Source organism: Gobius niger (assembly GCF_951799975.1).
Source record: "Gobius niger genome assembly, chromosome: 17".
Lineage (NCBI taxonomy): Eukaryota > Metazoa > Chordata > Actinopteri > Gobiiformes > Gobiidae > Gobius > Gobius niger.
The window spans coordinates 18,769,710-18,792,430 of record NC_136868.1 but is presented as its reverse complement, the minus strand read 5'-3'; the positions used below and the strand labels follow the sequence as shown (position 1 = coordinate 18,792,430).

General features: G+C 41.4%; 1 protein-coding gene across 9 annotated transcripts in view; it reads right to left on the bottom strand.

Annotated features, from left to right (window-relative positions):
• The window catches only part of elavl4 (ELAV like neuron-specific RNA binding protein 4), a 64,541-nt gene that overhangs the window by 4,870 nt on the left and 36,950 nt on the right, over positions 1 to 22,721 (bottom strand). For 5 of the 9 annotated variants that reach the window (XM_079575205.1, XM_079575213.1, XM_079575209.1 and 2 more), the window contains 4 exons: positions 20,581 to 20,684; positions 16,431 to 16,583; positions 5,475 to 5,710; positions 2,121 to 2,159 (listed from right to left, as the gene is read on the bottom strand). In XM_079575205.1, the coding sequence (XP_079431331.1) occupies positions 2,121 to 2,159; positions 5,475 to 5,710; positions 16,431 to 16,583; positions 20,581 to 20,684 (532 nt within the window). Of the gene's footprint in view, positions 1 to 2,120; positions 2,160 to 5,474; positions 5,711 to 16,429; positions 16,584 to 20,580; positions 20,685 to 22,721 lie in introns of all 9 variants that reach the window. The other 4 variants (XM_079575206.1, XM_079575210.1, XM_079575207.1 and 1 more) reach the window with 3 other exon arrangements.

The following is a 22,721-nucleotide window of genomic DNA, read 5'->3' as shown; positions in this document are numbered from 1 at the left end:
TGTTCTCATTCACATCTTAATCTGCAGTTATTCTTCAGATGTGAGTGATTTGGGTCCTCAGTTGGCTTCACTTAATTGCTTTCCTGCTCACAGCGACAGAAAAAGTGAAAAATATCCCCCACTTTTGAATAAAGAGGTGAATGAGATAAAAAGGTTCATCTTTTATGCCACATCTCTCCAAGAAACAACTATGGGCATTATTGGGCGTGCTTTAATTGGGATTTCCGCTTTGCTGCAGCTGTCTGGGAGAGTGCTTTCTTAAGGGAAGGAAGTGGAGGGCACAGGGAACGAGCTCAATGAAAAATGGAAGCACTTTACAGCCCAGTGGCATTAAGGTACAAAGTGTATTCCTCCCACTCCTCGTGCAGTCAGCAGCCTGTTCTGTTCTCTCCTATTCTAGAGCTCGTGGCACCGATCAATAGTGCTGCTCGCTGCTCAGGCACTCACCCTCCTCCTTCCTCCAGACTATATATGGCCAGCAGTCACTACGACCTTCCTGTATGACTTTGGTCATGCACAGGCTTTGTGCAAAATGAGGACTATTAGTAAAGTACAGGCAAGTTCACTGTGGCTTCAAGGGCTTTCTGCGTTAACATATTCAGGAAGCCTTTCAAATATCATCATGAGTGTGTTGCACTATTGTCCACCATGTTTACAATGTAATGGAGGCAGTGGCCAATTTTCCAGGTCCTTAAGTCCTTTAGTGGTAAATGGTTTGAAGATGTCCTCTGAGTTCACCCGTCTATGGTTGCATACCTTTGTGGGATGTTAAGATGATTTGAATATTTTCTTGAGCACTCAAATCTTTCTGGTCTCATCAAATCAGGACCTTGTCTGACATGCTCAGCTGCATAGAGCGCTCCTGCTGGGCTCCATAAATTGGTATGCAAGAGCAGAGAGTGGGGCATGTGAGTACGCAGGGGGCAGTTTGGAGGTTAGCAGCACTGTGAGGATGATTGTCTCTATATAAGTGTGAGCACTGGCTAAATGCACACGGCTGTACCTATCAGAGCAGGTCCAAACACTAACCAATGTTACGGACAGGACCAGAGGTTGCATAGCAACAGTGTAGCTGACCAGATATCTATTCTTCCTTTTAAAAAGCCAACCATTTCAAGCTTTTACACTTTTGTTCCAGCCTAAAATTACCCAGGAAAAAAGAAAAGTACCAAAAGGAAGTGCTATAAAATCACATCTAAAATATTTTTAGGATTGGGTAGGATGTAACTTACAAAAAGATGCCGGTCTTAAAATGAAGACAGAAATAACATCTATGTTGAGGACACTGTTAAAAGGTTCTAACTGACCACTGATATTGTCCCATGTGCTTGTAACATGCTCTATGACACTGTTAGTATATGGCATCTATAAGCAGAGTGGCTGCTGGAGTTTGTGTAACACCTATGGCAGCACAAAGCAAAATGAAACATGGAGGTGAGCGGAAAGAGCTGAAGCAGAGCAGTGCCGAGCAAAGCTGGAGCTGTCTGCAGTGAAACAGTTTCCCGTTTCCAGCAGGATTCAAGTTCATCCAGCCTCGTCAATGTCCCAGCCAAACACCACGGCTCTGTATCTACAGCTGCAACACATTTAGGGACACTTTTCATTTTGGACAATTTTGTGTTAAAATTGTTGTAGTTTACAGTATCTGCTAGGATACATCACAAATAGCATAGTACAACTGATCTTACTGTGTGTTACAGCTATACTCCTTTATAAAAGGTTTTGCAGAAAGAGCATTCACAGATTAGTTTAGTGTGACAAGGCAGGAGAACCTGTATCCAGAAAAGTACACCTAAAAAATAGAACTACAACCAAGAACTCAAGTCCACACAAACACCACCACTAGAATCAAAATAAAGCAAAGTCACCACAACTGAAAGTAAAGAGGTTGCTTTCTCTCTTTACACCTGAAATGTGTCGGGAAACCAACTCAAGCTGACGAGGCAAAACAGAACAAATCAAACAGAAATAACGTTGACCTTGAACAAACTGTCAAACGCAAAGAGACTGCAAAAATACAAGGCAACAGAAACTAAATCATAACCACAACCAAAGAAAACAATATTGAAAAATCATTGAGTCAACATGGACATCTGGCATTGGGTGAAGTTTTTAATTACCTCTTTACGCCATAGGCCATATTAAGCAAATTGTCCAGCCTGTAAAGAGAAGGAGGGTTCTGGGGTTAATGGTGGGCAGATGGTTTCGAGTCACTCAATGGAACTAATGTTTAAGTCCCTGAAGGAACTTCATGGTCTTCCTCACTCAACAGCAAACAAACACAGTTGGCCCATTACACTGAAGAGCCCACCAGAAACTTTAGGACCATCAATGTAGTTGACAATGTGTAGTCACGCACCACACAGTCACTATAGCCAAGTTTTGCAGCCTATTTACTGATATTGTTTAGAAGCTCACTGTTATACAGTGTCATATAAAACTCATGAAGGCTACTTGAATAGCAGTGCAAGCTTGTTTGCTACAGCTCTAATCAATAATGAAATCATAGTATAATTTGTGTCTTTGGGCAGATCAGCCATAACATACATCTCATCATGAGGTCACAACATTGATCGTGTGATAAACAATAAAAGGTAATGGGAAATGTAATTTGTTAACTCAATAAACTGATTAACAAATTGAGAACATCTGAGAAAATGGAAATGAGGGAAATGCCCTTCCTCAGAGTTCTGTCAGTGTAATGGCTGGTCTTGAAAAATGGTGAGTGAGCAAAGAACGATGGCAACTGGCATTTTGATGAGGCAACCCAACAGAAAAGTAGAACTAAATGGAAATGCTCATTCAGCTACACATCATGAATCTGGTAGATTCAGTAAGATGTCTGACTTCCCAGCGAGTAAAAGACAGAATCCATTTCCTTTTTTTGCTATAGCTGAGGAACACTGCTTGTTTTTAGAATAGTTTATGTGGGCAGTCTGAAAGATTAGCCTTCTTGTGTGAACGCAGTCGGCTCAGTGACTCAATGACCTTCATTACTCACGCGGGTCTGGCCTGTCTTATGTCTTATTAACTTCTCTGGCCTAATGGACCAGGGCCACAGCTTACTGAGCCAACAGCTGGCTACTGACGTGCCATTCATTCGGAGAATCAAACAGATTCGGAGGTGACTTAGAGGTTAACAGCCTTGACAGGTGTTTATCATTGAACAACTAGTAAAACTCAAAATCAAAGTTCATAGTATGGCATGTGTTCTTTACAAACTGTATATTTACAGTGAAGAGAAGCTTGACCTGGTCTGGCTTCATGGCTACAGTACATCTCCATGAGCACACATGTCTTAACATTATGATCGTAAGGTAAGGGCAGAGGCTGGAGAGGGGCAACACAGTGATCAAAACAGTAATTAGTCCATGACAGCGAAAGCAGCAGAACAAGCAGAAGCTCTGTGGGTAAATGAGTCAACTGGAGAGGCCCAGGAGCAGGCAGACATCTGCTGGCCGCCGGGCCGATGGGCTACAACAAAACAACCTGCTACGGCCCTAGTCTCTCACTGACTTCTCTCTCATGTACCCATGCACTGATGCACGCTCACCTGCCAGCTCTTCACACTGCCTCTCCAAGCTCCACGTCCACAATAGAGCTTTTTACCTTCACCGCACATAATGGAGGAAAGGATGTTCTTTGTCTTCTTTCATAATACAAATCTGACTTCAATTAAAAATGGCTCTGCTCTGGATATAATGAGGCTAATTTGGTAATTAGTATCATTAGTTAACGGCAGAGTATCGGAAACGAGTGGTAACTCAGGCTGGGTGTATCACTGGTGTCGATTATGTTTGCTGTCTTGGAGTGGGACAATACAAGCACGTTATACATTAATAAGAGTTTCAACAGGCCCACATGATAATTCACACAGGAAGGATAGGCATAAATAGAAACGGCGGAGGACTCTCAATTTAAATCTTGATGTGAATGTCTTTCTTCTGCAGCTTTAAACAAACTGTCTTCAACGATTCTCAAACAAGTGTCTTCTACACTGTTGTATGGTTGAGGACATTTACAAAAGGGGAAGTGTACATAACGCACATTTGTGACTTCCAAAAGTGAGCCTTGGTTCAAGCGGGGCATCTGGGGAGCAGGGGAACACTGAGGAAGTGTCCTGTGGATGTGAGCTGTGATGAGAAGCGACAGCACTCCTGCAGAGTCTGTAAATTGGCTTGGCGTATCACAGACTCACAGCCACGCTACATCGCTCAGGTGTCACACCAGGGAGGCTGCTCCACAAGGAAAAATACTCTCTAAGCTTTGACTTTGATTGAGAGTAAACAGTGTTGCTAAAGGAGAGGGAGAAATATATAGGCACAATTCTGATACAGTATATGGTATGATTGGTACGAAGGTATCATCCCTATTTTTGAGTAATTTGAAGAGCCAGTTATTACCTCCTGTTTTCTCATGTACTTTCATTTTGGTCATATTAGATGGCATTAAAAATCAACAACAAAAAACACATGAATTTTTAAATGTCAAATCCAAATTTTATACTAAAATCCTGTTAAAAATGTAGTTCATATTTCTGATTTTCTTGATTTAAATGTTATGACCAAAATACTAAAGTATATAAGGTTAATTAATTGAGTTTTTAAGTTACACTTAATGGCAAAAATATAATTTCCCCTTTATCCATGAAGACTCAAAGCCAGTTTCTTAATGTTACACTACAGAAGTATAAATTATGTATCTTTTTGCTCATGCCATGGCAGTGAAAGAGCAACTGTGACAGTGATGAAATGAAGTGAAATGTAAGGTAGTGAAGGACAGAACCCCACAATCTCTTCTGAACACTTCCTGTCTGATGTGGGCGGGTCGTCGCTCACACCTGTGCCAGGTGCAAAAAAACACCTGTCATTCTGAACATCTCTCAATGAATGCACAGTACAGAGGAGAAAGTAACATCGTAACTGATCTTGTGCAACACACGGCCGTACACTTAAAGGGCTAATGCTATGAGACTATTCCCAATCTTAAGGTCATTTGTTCTACAATAAAATCTCTGAATTTTGTCAATGAAGTTATTAAAGTAGATGGTTTATGTAGGTTCGTGTCTACATCCAGCTAGTCCTAACATCCTAGTTGATGATGATAGTTGGATGACCATCAAAATGTAAAAATAAATAAATAAAAAACATTAAATCTAAAAACTGTCAAGTTGGAAGATATTGTTGTTTTAACATTAAACTAGATGCTTTGTCACCCATTCAAAACGCTGCATTTTGCCTGTAACCGTCTCACTTTGTTGCATCATATTAGAATCACAAAAACTTGGCTGAAATGTTGGCAGTTCAGTGACTTTTCTGTCAAACATTTAAAAATAAGACGTGGTGCAACAAGCCTTTTACTTTACAAGGATGAACAAACACAAAATACATTTCTCATGTCGAAAAGAGAACTTTCCCCCCGTTAGCCAGACTTTTGTTCCCCCTCCCCTGCTGAGTCATGAGTGAGGCACTGACCTGAAGCGCTGGGCCTGGTGGTGCAGGGGCCCGGGATATCGGCGGTTGGGGGACTGATAGAGCTGTGACAGAAGGGCCTGGCTGGTCTTCTGGCTGGGGTTGTTGGCGAACTTCACGGTGATGGGCTCGGCGGCTCCGGACGGCTTCTGTCCGTTCAGACCCTTGATGGCCTCCTCTGCCTCTATCCTCTTGTCAAAGCGGATGAAGCCCACACCTCGGGAGCCACCTGAGGGGCCAGCACATCACAAACAAACAAGCGCCCTTTACTTTTCAGGGTTTATCAATTTATAAAAGCGTTATTTCATCAGTAAAAGAACATTATGGGCCAACAGATGTAGTGCTAGTTTATATAAAAGGTCACATAGTGTATCAAATTCAAGATGGTTAGGTGTTATTCGCTGGCTTTAACAATGGCAAAAATACTATGCATCTACAGGAGACTAGTTATTGTCCTCCTTGAAGCCGAACAGTCCATTCTCTTCACTCATGCCGCACATAGATCTGAGCATTTCTCTTGGTGATATTCTTTGACTGCCACCTGAGATGAGCATTTAAAGCCGCTCTTCCTGGGAGGTATTTCATTGGAGTGAGTGCTCTGCATGTTACTGACTGTATATGCATGTGTGTGTGTGTCTATTAATGGATGTGGTGCCTTGTTTTAATGAGGCTGCCTCGATAGCCCAGAGGATGCTCGCTTGGTGACAGCGGCACTCTGGTGAAGAGACTATTTACATAATACGGTGTGCACACAGGCATGTCTGTGTGGCGCAGACTGAAGAAAAGAAGCCGCTGAGAAAAGGGGAATTTTGTGTGAGCATCATTCTGTGCAGTCTCTCTCCCACATAAAAAGCTCTCCTTATTGTTATTCCACATTTTTGTACATGCAAGGCCTCTCCCCACCTCTTTTTTATTCTTGCTGCTGGCTTGTCTCATGATGCGTGCGCTTCCTGAATTTTGATTTTAAAAAGCACCTTGACCACCTCTCACTGCTCTTGTCTTTTTTACGGTGGAAAATGAGCAGCATTAGGATTTTAAATTCTGCCTAAGCACCAGCGTGAAATAATTCTTTGAAAGCAAATGATTCAAGCAAAAATACGCTGGCATAACCAGAAACAAATTGAAGCATATTTCGGTCTGAAATGGTTATATCCTGTGACTACCCCTGCTGCGCTAAGTAGACTATTTTACTGGCACCGGTTTGATAATAGGTTGGGTTTGCTGAAAGATGATTCAACATGGAGTCAGATTACTAATATTTCAGCGAAGGGTGATGATGATCCAAACAGGAAGCCCATAGTATTAAGGTTGATGGGCTGAATGGACTGAATGGACTGAGCATCCATTTCATTTAAAAGCAAACCTCTGGCATGAACATAGCTCTGGGCACTTTGACAACACAAAGGGCCAATACTGCACAATTTTATGTGTATTTCTAATCTGTATTGGAATTTATAAAAAAGTCAAATGTACTGGAAAAACTCAAATATAATTATTTCAATCACATTCAGTAATCTTCCCTCACCACTGTGGTGCGCACAGCTGAGCAGCAGCATGTATCTGTGGCTGCTGGAGTTTCTCATTTCTCATAGCTATTCAAAGCCACTGCTTCAGTTTTGCTCACAGTTTCACCTTTCTGCTTTCGCTTTTCCCCCATATCCCACCTCTTGCTTCGCCTCATGCCATCTCTGTACCTGTACATTCTAATTAGCCGCTCACACGCAAAAATCAAAACAATTCAGGTGGGTTGTGTGAACCACGCAGCAGCCTGTGCGGTTCCCATGGCTTCCTTCATCTGTTATTGTAATTGTCATGCATGTGCGGTTATGTGGGGGAAGCAAGGGCAATCTATCACGGAGACCACCCTATAATGTTGTTTTCTACCACCACTCATCGTTTTGCTAATTAGGGACCACTTCAATGGTCATGGAGGTTTTGCGCCCTCTTCAGACTCGAGGGTCTTGCGAAAGGGCACCTCAGCAGTAGGTTAAGGGCCGGAGAGTTGGCTGTTCACTTCCTCCATGGAGGCAACACTCTCAGGAGAGAAGAAGCTCGTGCTCGTCCTTTAATCCACACACTTGTTTGGCCTTGAGCGCATCCTAAGCTGGTATCTCGCTGGAGGGCCCCTAGATGGGTGCTTGGCATACAGACGAAGGCTGGAGCACACGCATTAACAGTGACTTGGAGAGGCAGACTATCGAGAATGAATGAGGTGTGAAAAAGCAGCGAAGACGGCCGTGACCGAAGTGCGTCTGAGTGAAAGGCAATGAAAGGTGTGTCAGCTTGTAGAAGGCAGTTCAGATCAGGCGCCCTTGGCTTTGTGAAGTCATCGTGTGAGTATAAGAGAGCTAAGGTGGCAGTTGACCCCATCACCACTCGCTTTAGTTGATGATAAACAATCATCATTTGTGCCTCAGGGCTAGTAGAGACAATGCTGAGTAGACAGGCTTTTGACCTTTTGTCTACTTATGATAGCAGCAGATATAAAACAACTGTGTTTAGAGAAGAAAGAAAATAGGTAATGTGGTGATTACTTGAGCTAAAGGCGTTAGAAATAATATTAGGAATTGATCAAATCTAAGTGTTTTTCTACTTATTTAAAGGAAAAGGCCACCGTTTTTCAGTACTGAGATATATTCGCACCTGAGCTTAGAGTTGATGCATACCTGTCTGTTTAGTAATAACACCTTAGGAGCACTTTGACTCCTATAGAATTCTCTGCGCATACGTCGAACTGCTCCTAAGGTGTTATTATGCCGTACAATATAGCACCCCTTTTTATCCGCTTAGATCGCCACTTGGCTCGTGTAACTGCTCATGTAACCATATTTAAATAGGGAAAACGTGGAAGAGCTTCGTCGCTTCTAACTTCACCCACGTTTGGCCCCATAGAGGAGAGGAGGAGAGGCTAAATGCTAACAACATCTTGGGTCTTTTTGTATGACTGAGTGCACGCACAAAGACCAGACAGGTACGCACCAACTCGTCTGAGTTCAGGTAAGAACATATCTCTGGATCTCTGGATAGATATATAGTCTGGAAAAACAGTGGCCTGTTCCTTTAATGCTGTAGTCAGTGAAGTGAAGTTGGGTTTTTTAATGCAATTTATAAAAGTGACTATGTCAGGGGGACTCCTTTAGTTTTGTTTGTTAGTCTTTTAGATTATGTTTCATTTTGATTATCCCAAAAACTTAGCACCCCCTGAACATTTAGGAACATGTCATTGCAAGTCAAAATATCTTCAACCATGAAGGGGCTTAAAAGAAACATGTTTTATTGCAATGCAGTCTACATTCTTGAAAGGTACACTCTCTAGTTGCTGTCATTTATTAGTCAAAATCAGTAAGCCAGTTTTGACATGTGTAAATAATTAATATGTGGCACCTTTCATAGACTGTTCCACACTGCTAATTTATATAAACAACCACATGCTGCAAAAAATAATGAAATCACTGCATGAAGCCAATATCTGCCATATTAATGAAGTACACCTGACAAGAGCCTGGTTTAGCAGTTCAACATGAAAACAAAACGCAACCTGTCATCTACAGGGGAGCTGCCAGTCGACCGAGTCCAACCTAATGACTGTCCTCCGCAACAGCCCCACAAGCCAGGGCTACTTATCAAGCGCCAGCCAGCCACACAGCCAGCATTAGAGCACATTGTACTTAGTAAGGTACAGCAATCTGTCTCTCTCACTCCTGTCCCTCGTCTCAGGCTCGCTCGCCCCTCTGCCTGTGCCTCTCCTCCACAGTAATCAACGCAGGCTTATGTAACTCTCCCTACCTGCGCTTATCTGCGGCTAACACACACAGACAGGCACATTGGCTGCCTTACTAATAACGCGGGGAGGGGGTAGGGTCTGAAGCGAAGGGAAAAGGGAAGAGTGGAGGAGTAAAGAAGCAAAGGACAAAGGGAGAGTGGAGGATGTTAGGAGGGAGAATGATGAAAGGAAACTAGGAGCTATTCTGGTGTGCCCCTGCCCCGAACAAAGCAACTCTGCTTTTGCACTAAAACTCACTATCATTTCCCCAAACACTGAGTGAGAAGAAGACGGCTTAGCGAGGTGAGCAAACTGACTGCAAGCTGAAACACCACCTGTAATTTGTAGCTAGTACATGTTTGAACTGTGTTTTTAAGTGGAATCAAATGATCACATTTATATAAGAAAAAACAACTGAATACATTTTTCCAACTAAAGTGACCAAACGAACCATGTTTTTTGTCCAGTGTTAACAACAGCCAAATTTGTTGTTTGCTTTGTAGAAAGATAGCTTATTAAATTTCTAGATTTATTTTAAAATGGCCAGCCAAGGTGGATATTAGGTTACTTCTTAGCATGGTTTGTCAGTTACTACAAACAGATGATATCTCCAGCCACAAATGTGCAGCAATGCAACAAATAATAATTTCCTGCTTTTTAAGTGGCCCACACATTACACACCACTCTTGCTTGTTTTCATCCATGTGTGTCTTTTGCAGGCTACTGTATTGTTGCTCAATGGATACAGTATTCATCCCTCATCTAAAATCCCTAGTTCAACTAAAAACTCGACTATTTTTACAGCAAGGGTGTTTTATCGGCCCTTTTCTTATTCTGTTTCTTTCTGTTTCTCCACTTTTCCATTCTATTGTGCAGCCCTACTTTATCATCTCTCCCAGCACAGTGGCTATGTGTAATTCACTTAAATCTCCTTTGCTTTATGTATTTTGGAGGATCATTTATTGCTGCCAACTGTACGCGCTGACTCCGCTCCCTTTCATATCCCGGCAAAGGCAAAACGAAAACAGCTTTCTTGCCATTTCCTAATTAAAGAGACTTGAGCGCGGCTGAAAAGAGCTATGTCCTTGTTTTACGGAACATTAGTGTGCGCCGCTACATATGGCATTTGAAGCGGCGATGAGACGAGAGTGGAGGAGACTTTGAAGAGCGGTAGGTGCCCTGCGCTTTAGCCCCTGTCAGAGCCCAGATCCAACCATCTGTCTGCTATATTTGTGTGGGTGCCTGTTTGGATGTGCATATTGCAAGCCACAAAAAGATTACAGCTATAGAGGCGCCGAGACAGGAGATGATAGCGCGAGTCAAGGCTGCAGTCACCTCTCCTCTAGTCTTACCTTGACCGTTCTTACAAATGAGATTCACTGGGCTATTGCTACGAAGGGGAGTATTTATTATTCAAGCCAGCAGACGGAAGGAACTATATAGAGAAAAGAGGGGAACTCATTTGAGGAAAAGTCTGTGTTGTTGAAATTCATGAGCGCACCGTGCTTACATTTAATGATTTGGTGGAAATAAAACTAGGGCCAGGAGCCATGCGGCGAATAGGAGAGATTTGTAAGTCCACCACAGCAGTAAGGGAGGTGTTTTTATGACCTTGGATTTCATACGGCTTTGATGTTTTCATGCCCAAAACAACATGCCTGGAGCAAAGGTTGAAGGCACAGAATAGGGTATATAACAAGATGGCACAATGGTTAAAGTGGTGGAGTTAGTTGCAGAATAAACAACTGTAGTATTCTTGTTAAGGAACATATCTAGGAGGTGACCAGGGGCAGTACAGGACAATCCAGGACTCTTATACACTGGGGGACAATGATACGTTTAATTCAAGCTTTTCTTATTTACCAGAAACTTTAACACACATGGGAAAATTCTGAAATGAGCAGCAATTCAATTCCATTCAAGTCAATTCAATCATACTCTAATCTATTTTTTTCCCCTTTCCATACTTGCACCACTCATCTACCGCAGTACAGATACTTGTTAGTGTTTCACAAAAAGGCTAGTGAAGATTTTGCAATATTTTGTTTCTCAATTAACTTCCATAACTGCTTACTAGTCTACAGAGAGCACTACAACTTGTACCTAGTAAAATGAAATCTTTTCCCCTAAATTGGCGAAATCCCCACAGGCTTTTGCACACACCACGACAAATGTGTTTAATCAGATACTTTTAAATTGAAAGGCTTGTGTGCACACATGAGATTAGTGGCTTACAACTTCTCAGGGACCAGTCTTTTAACTCACACACTTCAAGAAAAATAAAATCAAATAGCGCCAACAACAGCTGCTTGCTTTGTGACGTGTTTTCCAAATGATCTGGCACATGTGGAGTTTGGCCGCCATGACGGCATTGATAATACACAATTATCAGGGTGCAATCTTTTTCTGTGCAGCGGATTTCTTTGCCTAAGGCCATCTCGCTAAACGTTTTGCTGATTGGATGGCATTGAGGTAAAACGTTTTGCCTCCATGCTTTGTAGTGTTTAACAGGTTAGGTTAAAGGTATAATGCAGTGATATTCATGGCACTTTTTTGAATGGACATTAAAGTCCTAAGACATATTTGTTTGTCTGTTTTACTATCCCCTCTCTACCACAAGCACATATTATGTTTTGTTCTTGTTTGTGCCTCTGTAAAGTTTAACAGAATTCCAGTGCAGTGCAGCATTCCTTTTTAATAAGACATCCTTGACATTTCTATCCACAGTTACAGTACATGACGCATTACAAAGTTGCCATGAGAACCTTCCCCGCTGCTGTCCTCCATCCCACATGAAGGAAACGCAGCATCAGCCTTTTCACAGCAGCTGTCCTTACACTCACTGAGCTGCAATTAAGTTTCAACACAGACCAGCGCTGGCACCAGTCCAGAGAGCAGATCCGAGATATTTGATCGACTAACTATTGACCTTTGTTCTGAAACAGGCCTGGGATGTAATAGCAGGAATAGCTCACAGAAAATTCAAAGCACTTTTGGGATATTATCTATTTAAATGAAAGACTTCCCAAGTGGGAAGCTGAGCATGTCTGGAATATTGGTGTAGCACATTTTTCAAACTGTTGTACGTGGTAACGCATAAAGGAGGTTGTTGATCAAGACTGGTGCTGAGTAGCAAGTGCAGGCTGGACAAGAGCATATAGCTATTTGTGGGCAAGTTGCACCTAATTTACCCTTTGAACTGGGCTGTATTACAGTATTAAGTAGGGATGGCCGATCCGATATTGGTATCGGATATCAGAGCCGATGGTTAAAAACACAACTTTTACCACCTGAGTCTAAGTGATTATAGGCATGCTGTAAGTCATTTTGAAGAAAAGAACCTGGAGAATTCAATCGCTGAGTTTGTTTTAACCTCTGCAAATGTATTTTGATCGTCGCATAAAATGCTGTGGTTAGCATCAGTATACTAAAGCGAGCAGGAGCATGCTAATGCTAACAAAAACAAATCAAGGCTGGGTCAGAAACTATGATAGAAATATGAAGCCAAGTGTTTATATTTTAGTTTAAGAAATAACTGATCTAACATATTTGTAATGATCAGATCACTTTATGTGAGTTGTTTATATTAATGAATGTAACCTCAAGCCTGTCATATACCCAAGGATAATTAGTGTAGAAAAGTCCAGTGATCCTTGTTAAATGTTTATCCAAGAGTTTATCAATAGATATAATTGATAATGACTCATCATCATCTTCATTTATTGATCTTAAAATGGAGAAAAGAGTCAATAAAATGTTTCAATCAGAGAAAGCCAATTTTAGGAAAGTCTCTTGGTATCGGTAAAGATCGGATATCGGCAGATACTCAAACCCCAGTATCGGTAGCAAAAAAGCTGAAAAGTTTTTTTTAAAATTTAGTTTGAAGAAGAAAAAAAAAAAAACCTACGTGCATGCAGCACGTTTCTCTTCTTATCTATGCTCATGTACAGGCCTGTTAGTATAATGGTGAAATGTTATGGCCCACTGTCATTTTTAGTGAGATTATAAAAAGCATGTAAAGCTACTGACCGGCACAAAAGGCCGATAAACAAATGAACGGATATCTACAACGTGTACAATGGAAACTACAGCACATTTAACTTGCAGATCCTTGGTTCAAGTCTTAACGCTTGCATTTAATTGTACGTTGAATCAAGAATTCAAAATCCAACTCATGCAACCTCTAATACTTACAGAAACAAAGCACAGACACAATTGTTCATTCAGAAGAAATTGAGGAAAAGGCACAGCGCTCTCCCCCTGGGACAATTTGGCACTATTTGTGGATTTTGGCTTGACTTATGCTAACAGTGAAGTTTTTCTTGTCTTTGTGAGCACCGGAGTGACTGGAGGAGGCATGCTGCTGATGAGGAGGACGAACACAACAGACTTGCCGTTCCCAATTTAGCCTAACACGATCTGGAGACAGACTTCCCCATCTGCCCTTGGTCGCCCAACAACATCCATTACATCAGCAACTTTATGTGGATTTACCCGTTATGCGCCGCGTGTGGGAGACTTTCGTTTCTCCTCTTGCTTTGTCTTGAATCTGAATCAGATATTTGTACGTCAGTGATTGAATAAAAACCTGGCAGCGCTAATGAGTCACTAATGTTAACAGATTTCTACAATGTCACATCAGCAGCTTGCTTTCCATTATTTATGAACACTGACTAGTAAAAGACGCAAATAAAAAAACAAATGTGGGATAATTGATGCATTTTCTTCCATGTCAGCTGCTTTTTTCAGACAGTTTGACAGTATACTGTTCACTTATCTATCATGCAAACAGTGTGACAAATGTGTCTTTTGGATAATAACAAACAGACTAGGTCAAGCTTCCTGTTGTAATGCAGCCACACCACTGATACAACTAACTTTTGTTAAATAGCAATGCCCACACGAAACACCTCACAAAAGTTAAGCAGCGCAATTTGAGCCAGGTAACACTCAATAAATCCTCCCTTTGCCATTCTACTTTTCAATACTTTAAAATTACAGTGCACTCAGTGTCATAATGAAGATATCTATTGCTTGAGACGCAGTAAATGATGGGTCACTAATCCTAGCGGGGCTCTGGGCTCTTTCCAATGGATTTATGCAATGTTATAAACAATATTTATGTGACTATAAATACACTAAAGAGGTAGAAGAAATGCGAAGGACTTTCGACCATCAGTTGAGACAATAGGTACATTTTCTTCTAGCAGCTATTTCGGTGTAGTGACTGCGAGCGGCTGGACAGTGGAGCTGATTCCCTTGGTGCCGCATTTCTTATTGAACCAGGGCTTTGTGGAGCACACAGCACAAATCTATCTCTGTCTCTCCGTGGGCCTCTGCTCTCTTCCCTTGTTCTGTACTTACACTTTTGCAATCACAGGAGAGTTTTAATTTGCAGCCCATTTCTCTCCTAATAGCGGTGAGCGTGTGGGAGTGTGTGTTGTGTGCGCGATTATACAATATGAGGCACACAGACTGCTCTCAGAGTCAGCCATGTTTTTAATCACCACATATTCCAACATCTAATGAATCATTAACATTTCTCATGCTGATCCTCAACCTCAGGGGTCTGGGGACACCCGCTCCACATGGCCTACTCTCGCACACATATCCACATGTTGGACATGCATAGCATTGTATTGTTCATAAACACTGTTATGAAACTAATTTCAGCCCTGCAGAACATTTTGTTATGTTAATGTGATAAACATTTACATTTTTAATCAAATTGTTAAAGGAAAAAGAAGAATTGTTCAAAGCCTTTGCAGAAGTCTGCCCCCTGTGCTGTAAAAATGTGTTGCTTTGTTGTTTGATGGAAGCTGTAATAATATTATAGAATTTCCATCAAATTAAGACCGAGCCTTTAATTTTGTCCAAGCAGTATTGTATGTGAACTGATTAACTAGATACAAAGCTTTTCCACCTGGGTGTGAATACTGTCCATAAGTGACACCTGATGTTTAGGTCTAAGTCTAAGTCTGTGTTATTTCTTCTTTCAATCTTCTACTGCACAATGGGAACAACATTACTCAGTGTGTCTTGCCTTGACCACACTTGTGAGACCTGCCTTGCACAATGAATGATTGATCTATTGTGAGCTGAGCTGAATGCATGAGAGTTGTGGCTGGTGCGACCGGTGCAGCATGTGTTGTTATGTTTTATTCATTGCATGTGGCCAGAGCCAAGAGTGCGTGATGAAGAGCAGCGTGTGCTTGTGCACTGAACAGATGTGTTTTGGGTGGCCTTGCTGAGACTTGGGTTTACAGTGTTGCGTGGTCAGGAGTCTCTTGGGTGGCAGTAGAATAGTGGTGTGCCACATCTGTTAATGCAAACAGGCTGCAGTCATGGTAGCTCCACTTATATGAGAGCTGATGAGGGTAAAATCCTATATGTTACAGTCTTGCCCTGCTCCCTCTTCTCATTTGATTGTCTTCCCACGTTGTGCTCATCAACTCCTCGGTTAGGGCTTTCTCTTTGTTTTCTCCACTTCTGCCACCTCATTTCAGTGTCTTTGTCTCCTTTCCGCCTTGGCTCTCACACAGACACCATGCACCTCACTGCCAGCAGTCATTTACTCTGCTTAGGCAAATGAGCGTGCTTTACAGCGAGCATGTGCATTTCTGCTTCATCACAACACGTTGCACACAACACCGGAGCAGGTTGGAGCCTGGAGGCTCACACACCAGCCTGAAATGGATCTAAGAGGGGCGCTGTGGGCTACTTGTGCAAAACATGGGCTGATGTGACTTAGGCCTGTGTTGTGGATGGAGTGGAAGGTGCAATTGAGCATGAACATCGCACAGCTTGACGGCTCTCGTGTAATAATTGTTTTAGTACAGCAGCACAAGAGCCCTGGACTATTGTGGTCACTAAGCTTTGGGCTTGCAGACCTCTATATGCAAACACATACAAATTATATATGGAGCCACAAACAACTGGAAGCAATTAAAGGAAAACATCAAACAAAACAGTTAGCTCATGCTTCATAAAAGCAATCAGTAAGACAAAAGAATGTATAATTGGAAATTTGCTCAGTGTTATGCTTACTTAAGCATGTATTGTAAGTTGTGGTTTTCACTGAGTTACTCCAGTTTAATCTAGCAATTTAAAAATTAATGATGGAAATACAACACAAAATCATGCCTTCTAACTGTCTTAACGTGTGGAGAGAGACGAGGCGCTGCCCCATGGATACCTGTGACCTGGTCCACCAGGATGCGAGAGGTGATGATGCGTCCGTACTGAGAGAAGAGCTGCTCCAGCTCCTTCTGGGTCATGGTTTTAGGCAGGCCGCTCACATACAGGTTAGCATCGCGGATAGAGGCTGAGCTGGGCCGTGCGTATGACACCTACAACACAGAGTTTAAGTCATTTATTACTGAAATGAAGCCCTGGTGTTGATCCTGTTAATGTCCCTGAGGTCTACTCTGATTCAATATGAAAGTGTGTGTGTGCAGGTCACAGCATTCAGCAGGAGCAGACACGAGCATGTCCTTAAACAACACGCCTCAGGGATTATTGTCATCAGGAAACAGCACAGATATCTCTGCAGTCATTTGTGTGAGACACAGAGAAGACGGTGTTCCCTGGAGTGAGAACCACAGGTGTGTGACTTAAAGAGGGACAGATGATGTAGCCAGGGGACTGGGATAAAAGACATCAGCACCATACTAAAACGCATAGCTCACAATACAAACTTTTAGAGACAGTGGTTTAGATTGTTTGTATTAATAATAACAATGACAAGAGCAAATAATACACTCAGTTTGTATTTGTTACTTAAGTGTGTACAATAAAAGAAATAGATTTAGTTCCATTTCAGTTTTCTAGGTAAATTGCTTCTGTTTAGCTGCAGCGTTCCTCACAGAACATGCTGCACCGCTAACGTATGCGATCAACACTACAAAAATTCCAAGTAAATTCCAGCCTTGTTCACTGTGAGTCAGTCACACAGGAAATGACTGCGTATACACATTTGTGCTGAAATTACTTGTTTGCTCAAACCATTCTGAATATAAATGCATGGATAAATGGATCCATGTAAATACAGCTGTAGTTCTTTCTATCTAACCTCTGCTTATCAAAAGTAGCTCTTTTTTATGTGAAACAAAACACAGCAAAAGTTTCCCTTCATGTTATGCTTATTTGTTTCTGACATCTTACAACTGGGTTAGACATAAAGATCCTGCTGCAGTTCAGTGAGCTTAGCTTTTAAAATTACATTATATGTATTTTTTGTAACATACGTACTTACTTAACCTTAACCATAAGACAGAAAGATGTTCCCTGGAACATATGCTGCACAAGCAAATTAAAACTGTGTGTTGGGAGCAGGTGGCATTCCCAAATCTTGCCGTTCTTCCTTCATCTTTTTGGCCGCCAAAATGTCTGATTGCGCAACATCCCCATCTCCCCCATCCTGTCCTGTCTCTCCTTCTCTCCTCCCTCCTTTTCTCTCCTTGTCAGCCAAGTCCAGATGTCTAATCCATCAACACCTCCTCAAGCTGCGAGCCCCATTGTGTGTGCGTTGGGGAAAAAAGTTCTCCAACTGTACGTGTGAAGATGAAAGTGTTTGTGAGCAGGCGCTGTATAAATGTATCTCAGATTAGGTACATCTGTGTCACTGAGCTCCTTGCACCTTCCCCCTTCCTCACACCTCAATAAAGGAAGAAAAAGACACAGTTCTGCAGTCGTACCCAATAAAATCTGAGGTGTCATGGTGGTGAAACCCGCAGCACCTCTACAGACACTACATTCAGAAAAGTTGCCCCAGAGCGTGTGCGGCAAGTCGGGTGTGACCTGGACTTAATTTGAGAATGACTACTTTTTAATTCCTGGTTGCCCTTCGGGGGAATTGAGGCTGTTGTCGGGAAGAGGGGAAAGGGAGGAGGAGGAGGAGGAGGCGATGTGCGAAACAGTGAGAGATGCAGAAAAAACAGGGCCTTATCCCTAACTACATGAGGCAATCTTGTGTGAAAAGAGTAAGAATTTGTTTTACAGCACCGGACCAAATCAATTCAGACCAATAGATTGTGTATGCAAATTATATTAACTGTGAATATACAGGCCTCATAAAATATTACAGTTATAACATCTAGTAACATCTAATGGCTTTACCAAATTTTCTTTTCTGTCTATCTTTATTTTAGTTTATTTGAGCTGTTTACCTTCATTTTCTTACTGAAATCACACCATTACACAGTAACAGAAGCTCAAAAGGAGTCGGCTGAATCCAGGAAGCTGATGCTCGCCAACTCCATATGCAATACTTTCAATACTCCTGCATTTCACTCCTACTATAGTATCTAACATTTACATTGAAATAGCTTGTTCCTGAGATTACCAGTTTCAGTGAAAATATGCAAAGTTCAAGAATACCATTTTTCATACCCAGGCACACATAACCACAAATCTGTTTACGAGTTACATTTTCTTGGGAGCTCCACCTTAGGTCTTTATCTAGCGAATAGCTCTTCCACTTAGGTATGGAAGACATTCTCAGAAGAACTAATGCTGCAAATAGTAGAAACTAACTCTAACTTGGTAAATTAGTAAAAAAAAATCTGAATATTTACATTCGGATCAGACTGACCTTTGACAGTAAACAACATGGTTGCCAACCACAGATATCAGACTGAAGATGTCCATGGCAAGATTTTTGGAGCCTTGTTTGGAAGATAGGGAAAAAAAAGCTCTTTTATATCAATTGTTTAACTATTTTTTTTGCCACGCTGTAACAGCTGGCTCCCCAGAGGGCTAGAGGGACAAAATGAGAGGGACGTGGTGCAAAAAGAAGTAAGTTTTTATCTTATTTAGTTCCAAAGTGATTGTCGATTGAAATACACGTCCTATGGATCGATTTAAGGGTTTTTTGAATCGAAGGAAAATCGATTCAAACAGATGAATTAAACCCAGTCCTAGTACTAAACACCGACAGGAGTGACGCTCAGTGGCTACATTTTTCACATTACATTAAGATACTTATCTTATATTGTTTTTTACACTTTTAAGTCATCCTTTAAGCCATTCCATAAGTTCACACGTCTTCCAGTGATACATTGGCTCCTGTTGGATATTACTAGAAAGTTGGTCAGCTCTACTTTTAAATAAGAGTAGACTTTTAGTTTTACTAGATCTTCAAGTTTTAGTTTTATTGATTGATTGAGAGGACGAAGCGACTTCCTAAAGGTAATCCATAGTAAAACTTAAAATCTACCATGAAGTTCTTAAAATGTTATAGTTTGTCATCATTTGGATTTATTTTCTTATAGAATGGTAATTTTATTTTGCAACCATAGTCCTCTATTTTAAATGTAGCAATTTGTGTAATAAAAAGACAGCAGTAAAAGCTAAAACCAGCACAATTTATTTTTATTGCAGTCCAAGATTCCCTTTCCTGACTGATCCAGCTGTACCCACGCTCAACAATTCAACAATTCAATTCATTTCCACAAACAATCGAAATGAGCTATAGGTATTGAGAGAGCTAGAAACGATATAGGGCAGCATCTCTCACATCTTGAAAACATGAGATTATGCTTCTTCATAAGGCTGACATAATTCCTGAGAAAGCATGATACTCGTTCTTGTAGCATTGTAGGAAATCAGCTTTCTAAATGAGCTGATTCAGAAATAGATCAGAGTCGAATTGAAACATGCAGATGTCCAACAGAGTTGCTCCCACAGGGATTCCCCTTTCACAGCTCTCGGCTAATCCCATCCTATTAGATTAGATTAGATCAGATTAAATGAGATGACAGCGCTCTGAATCCTGGATTACCACCACACAGCAGATTACCGAGGCTACTAGTCATGTTTAAGGCAATAACAGTTTTACAGACAGCGAGCAGAGCAGAGAGATGCGCTGATTTAGAAGGAGTTACCTAAAGGCATTCGATTGGACATGTTTGGATCATACTCCCCAGACTCTTCCCTTCACCGAGGCTGGGTATTAGTCATGCCATTTAAAAGCAATAAGAAAACCTGGCCTTCGTGGGGAATATGCAGTGATGGACGTGTCTCTACCTTTCACTCACACTTATCTATACACTGTACAATTTCACCTTTCATTTCTGGCATTTGGGAATAAATTATCATATTCGAAGGCATTAAATGTGTCTCTTTGAATGAGATGGTCTACATATCTAAGCCTCACATATGCTAATCCCAACCACTGGACAGCATGTTTTCAACAGTCTTTGATTACATTAGAAAGAAAGAAATACATTTTAAAACTGAATGTGATCTTCAACATCATATTCTTCCTCAGTGTATTTATGTTTTATTGTTTGTTTGGTGATTGGCAGTGCGTGTTGTAAATCTGTTTTGTTGTGGGAAATGAGTTACCTTAATTGTTTTGGTTTGAAGTCTGAGTCCATTTAACGTGTTGATGGCTTTCTCTGCATCCTTTGGGTCAATGTAATTGACAAAGCCGTAGCCCAGGCTCTGTCCTGAAACAACACAGAGAAAAACATTTTATTAGAGAAGTATCAACAGAATGACATTATTTAGATCATAGCCTGAAATTTGTATCAGCCACCTGCTCTGTTTCAATTTAAGTGCAAATTTTCCTCACTAACTGCTTCACTCCGGCCAAGGAGGTGAAAATACTGTGAGAATACATAGAATGTCTCAGATCTTGGTTTGTACACCTGTAATTATGCGGCAGCTATTCATTAATGCTTTCATAAACTAAACCTTTAAAGTGTGATTCTAGGCGCTCCAACAGAACTCCAAACACCATCTCATTTGCTGCCATCCACAAAGTCTAGTCCAACTGTCTGTAAGCCCTGGACCGCCAGTGTCTTTGAGTAAGAAGAAGTGTTCCCCCGACAGAGCGTCCACCCTGGGCAGACGCCTTCAGCCGTCAGGGCCTGCCTTCAAAGGGGCGCCTAACAAGTCTCTACCCTGAAACATTGTACCACACTGATGCAAACAGACACACAAAGAAGCACAAAATATGAATCGGAGCTTTTTAAGGGAAGATAAACGTTGGGTGTCTCGGCACAGACGCAGAGCCAAGAGGGACTTGTAGCCCTAACTTCAAACAGCTGATGCTTTCTGCTCTGCCCTGGATTAACTCTGGATTATCAAGCACTTCCTATTGTTAATTAAAAACCTGACATCGCAAAGAGACCACAGCTATTTATAACTAGCCCCTCTTTGTTCTTTCTGCTCTTCTGCTCTGACTCTGCTTCCACACCATGCGGAAAGTTTAAATAAAACAGCCCTCACACTTTTGTTTTTGATAATATTTGTTCTTCACAGGGCACAAGAAAGAGCTCAATTTCAGGCACATAACTACAGTTCATATTTCATACTATGAGTTTAACATCTGATTGCACTGATTGTACTATGTAGCTGTGTTAAAGCAGAACTAAGTAACTCATGCCCCTAGAGGCCACAAGCGCCACTGCAGGTGTCGTAGCATGTTTTGTTTTTTACAATTGTCCGTCAGAGTAAACACTACGCTGACAGAAAAGACAAAGGGAGAGAGGGATATTGTACATCCAATTACACAATGGCGATAATGTTTTGGCGCTAGCCCACAGTTGGTCCTCTGATTCCATAAGTGTGTATTGGTGGCTCCAACCCGGAGACAGGGAAGCTGGAATTGTGGTTTTCTGGCCAGAGACACCAGGGGGAGATGACACCCTTTAACACTTGTATTACCTCCAGAGGGACTACGGAAAGGATTTATTAAGGTAAACAAGTTGCTTAGTTCAATAAATAATGTATTGCAGGCAATGCCAACATTTTTTTTATGACATTTTATGAATGCTATAACAATAAATCCACGTGAGCATACATTAATAAACATGTAAAATGTATTTAAATAGTTGCTTTACCATGTGAGCTATTTCTAGAATCAAAGGGCTGTGCATTTAATCAATGGAAGAAATTTGTGTGATGACAAATCAAAATAATAAAAGCTATGTTTAAACGGTTTGTTATAAAAAACCTAAAATTAATCAAAAATCACTTTTTTGTTTAGTTTTTCGAGATTTCTTTTTTTTTTGCTATATCGAGCAGCCCTAATTCAAACTCATTTCTACTTCGCACATTTACGTTACACATCTAAATTTCGAACCTCGACTGTGAGATTAGAGCGGTATAAATACCAGAGGGTTAGTTGTAAGTCGTGTGTTGGGGGAATATCCTCGATCGCTGGGAGGATGGACTAGCTTATGCTAATGCTGCAGAGACATTAGCATTCTGGGCCAAACAGGGCCAACAGGCAGCCGTGTCTGACAGCGAAGCCGTCCCCTGTGCAGGTAGATTATCTGCTGTAAATGCATGTGTGGGTGCGACCGGTGTAGGCACAAAAACATGAGTCAGCACTGAACTACAACCTGAACATAATGTATTTCACTGCACTTACGGCTGCGAAATGTAAATGATGTGTTTATGTAAAAGATGCGCATTGTTAAATTTGAATACAGTAGAGGAGTGGAACGTTTTTGACAGTTTGAACACGCAAAAATAAT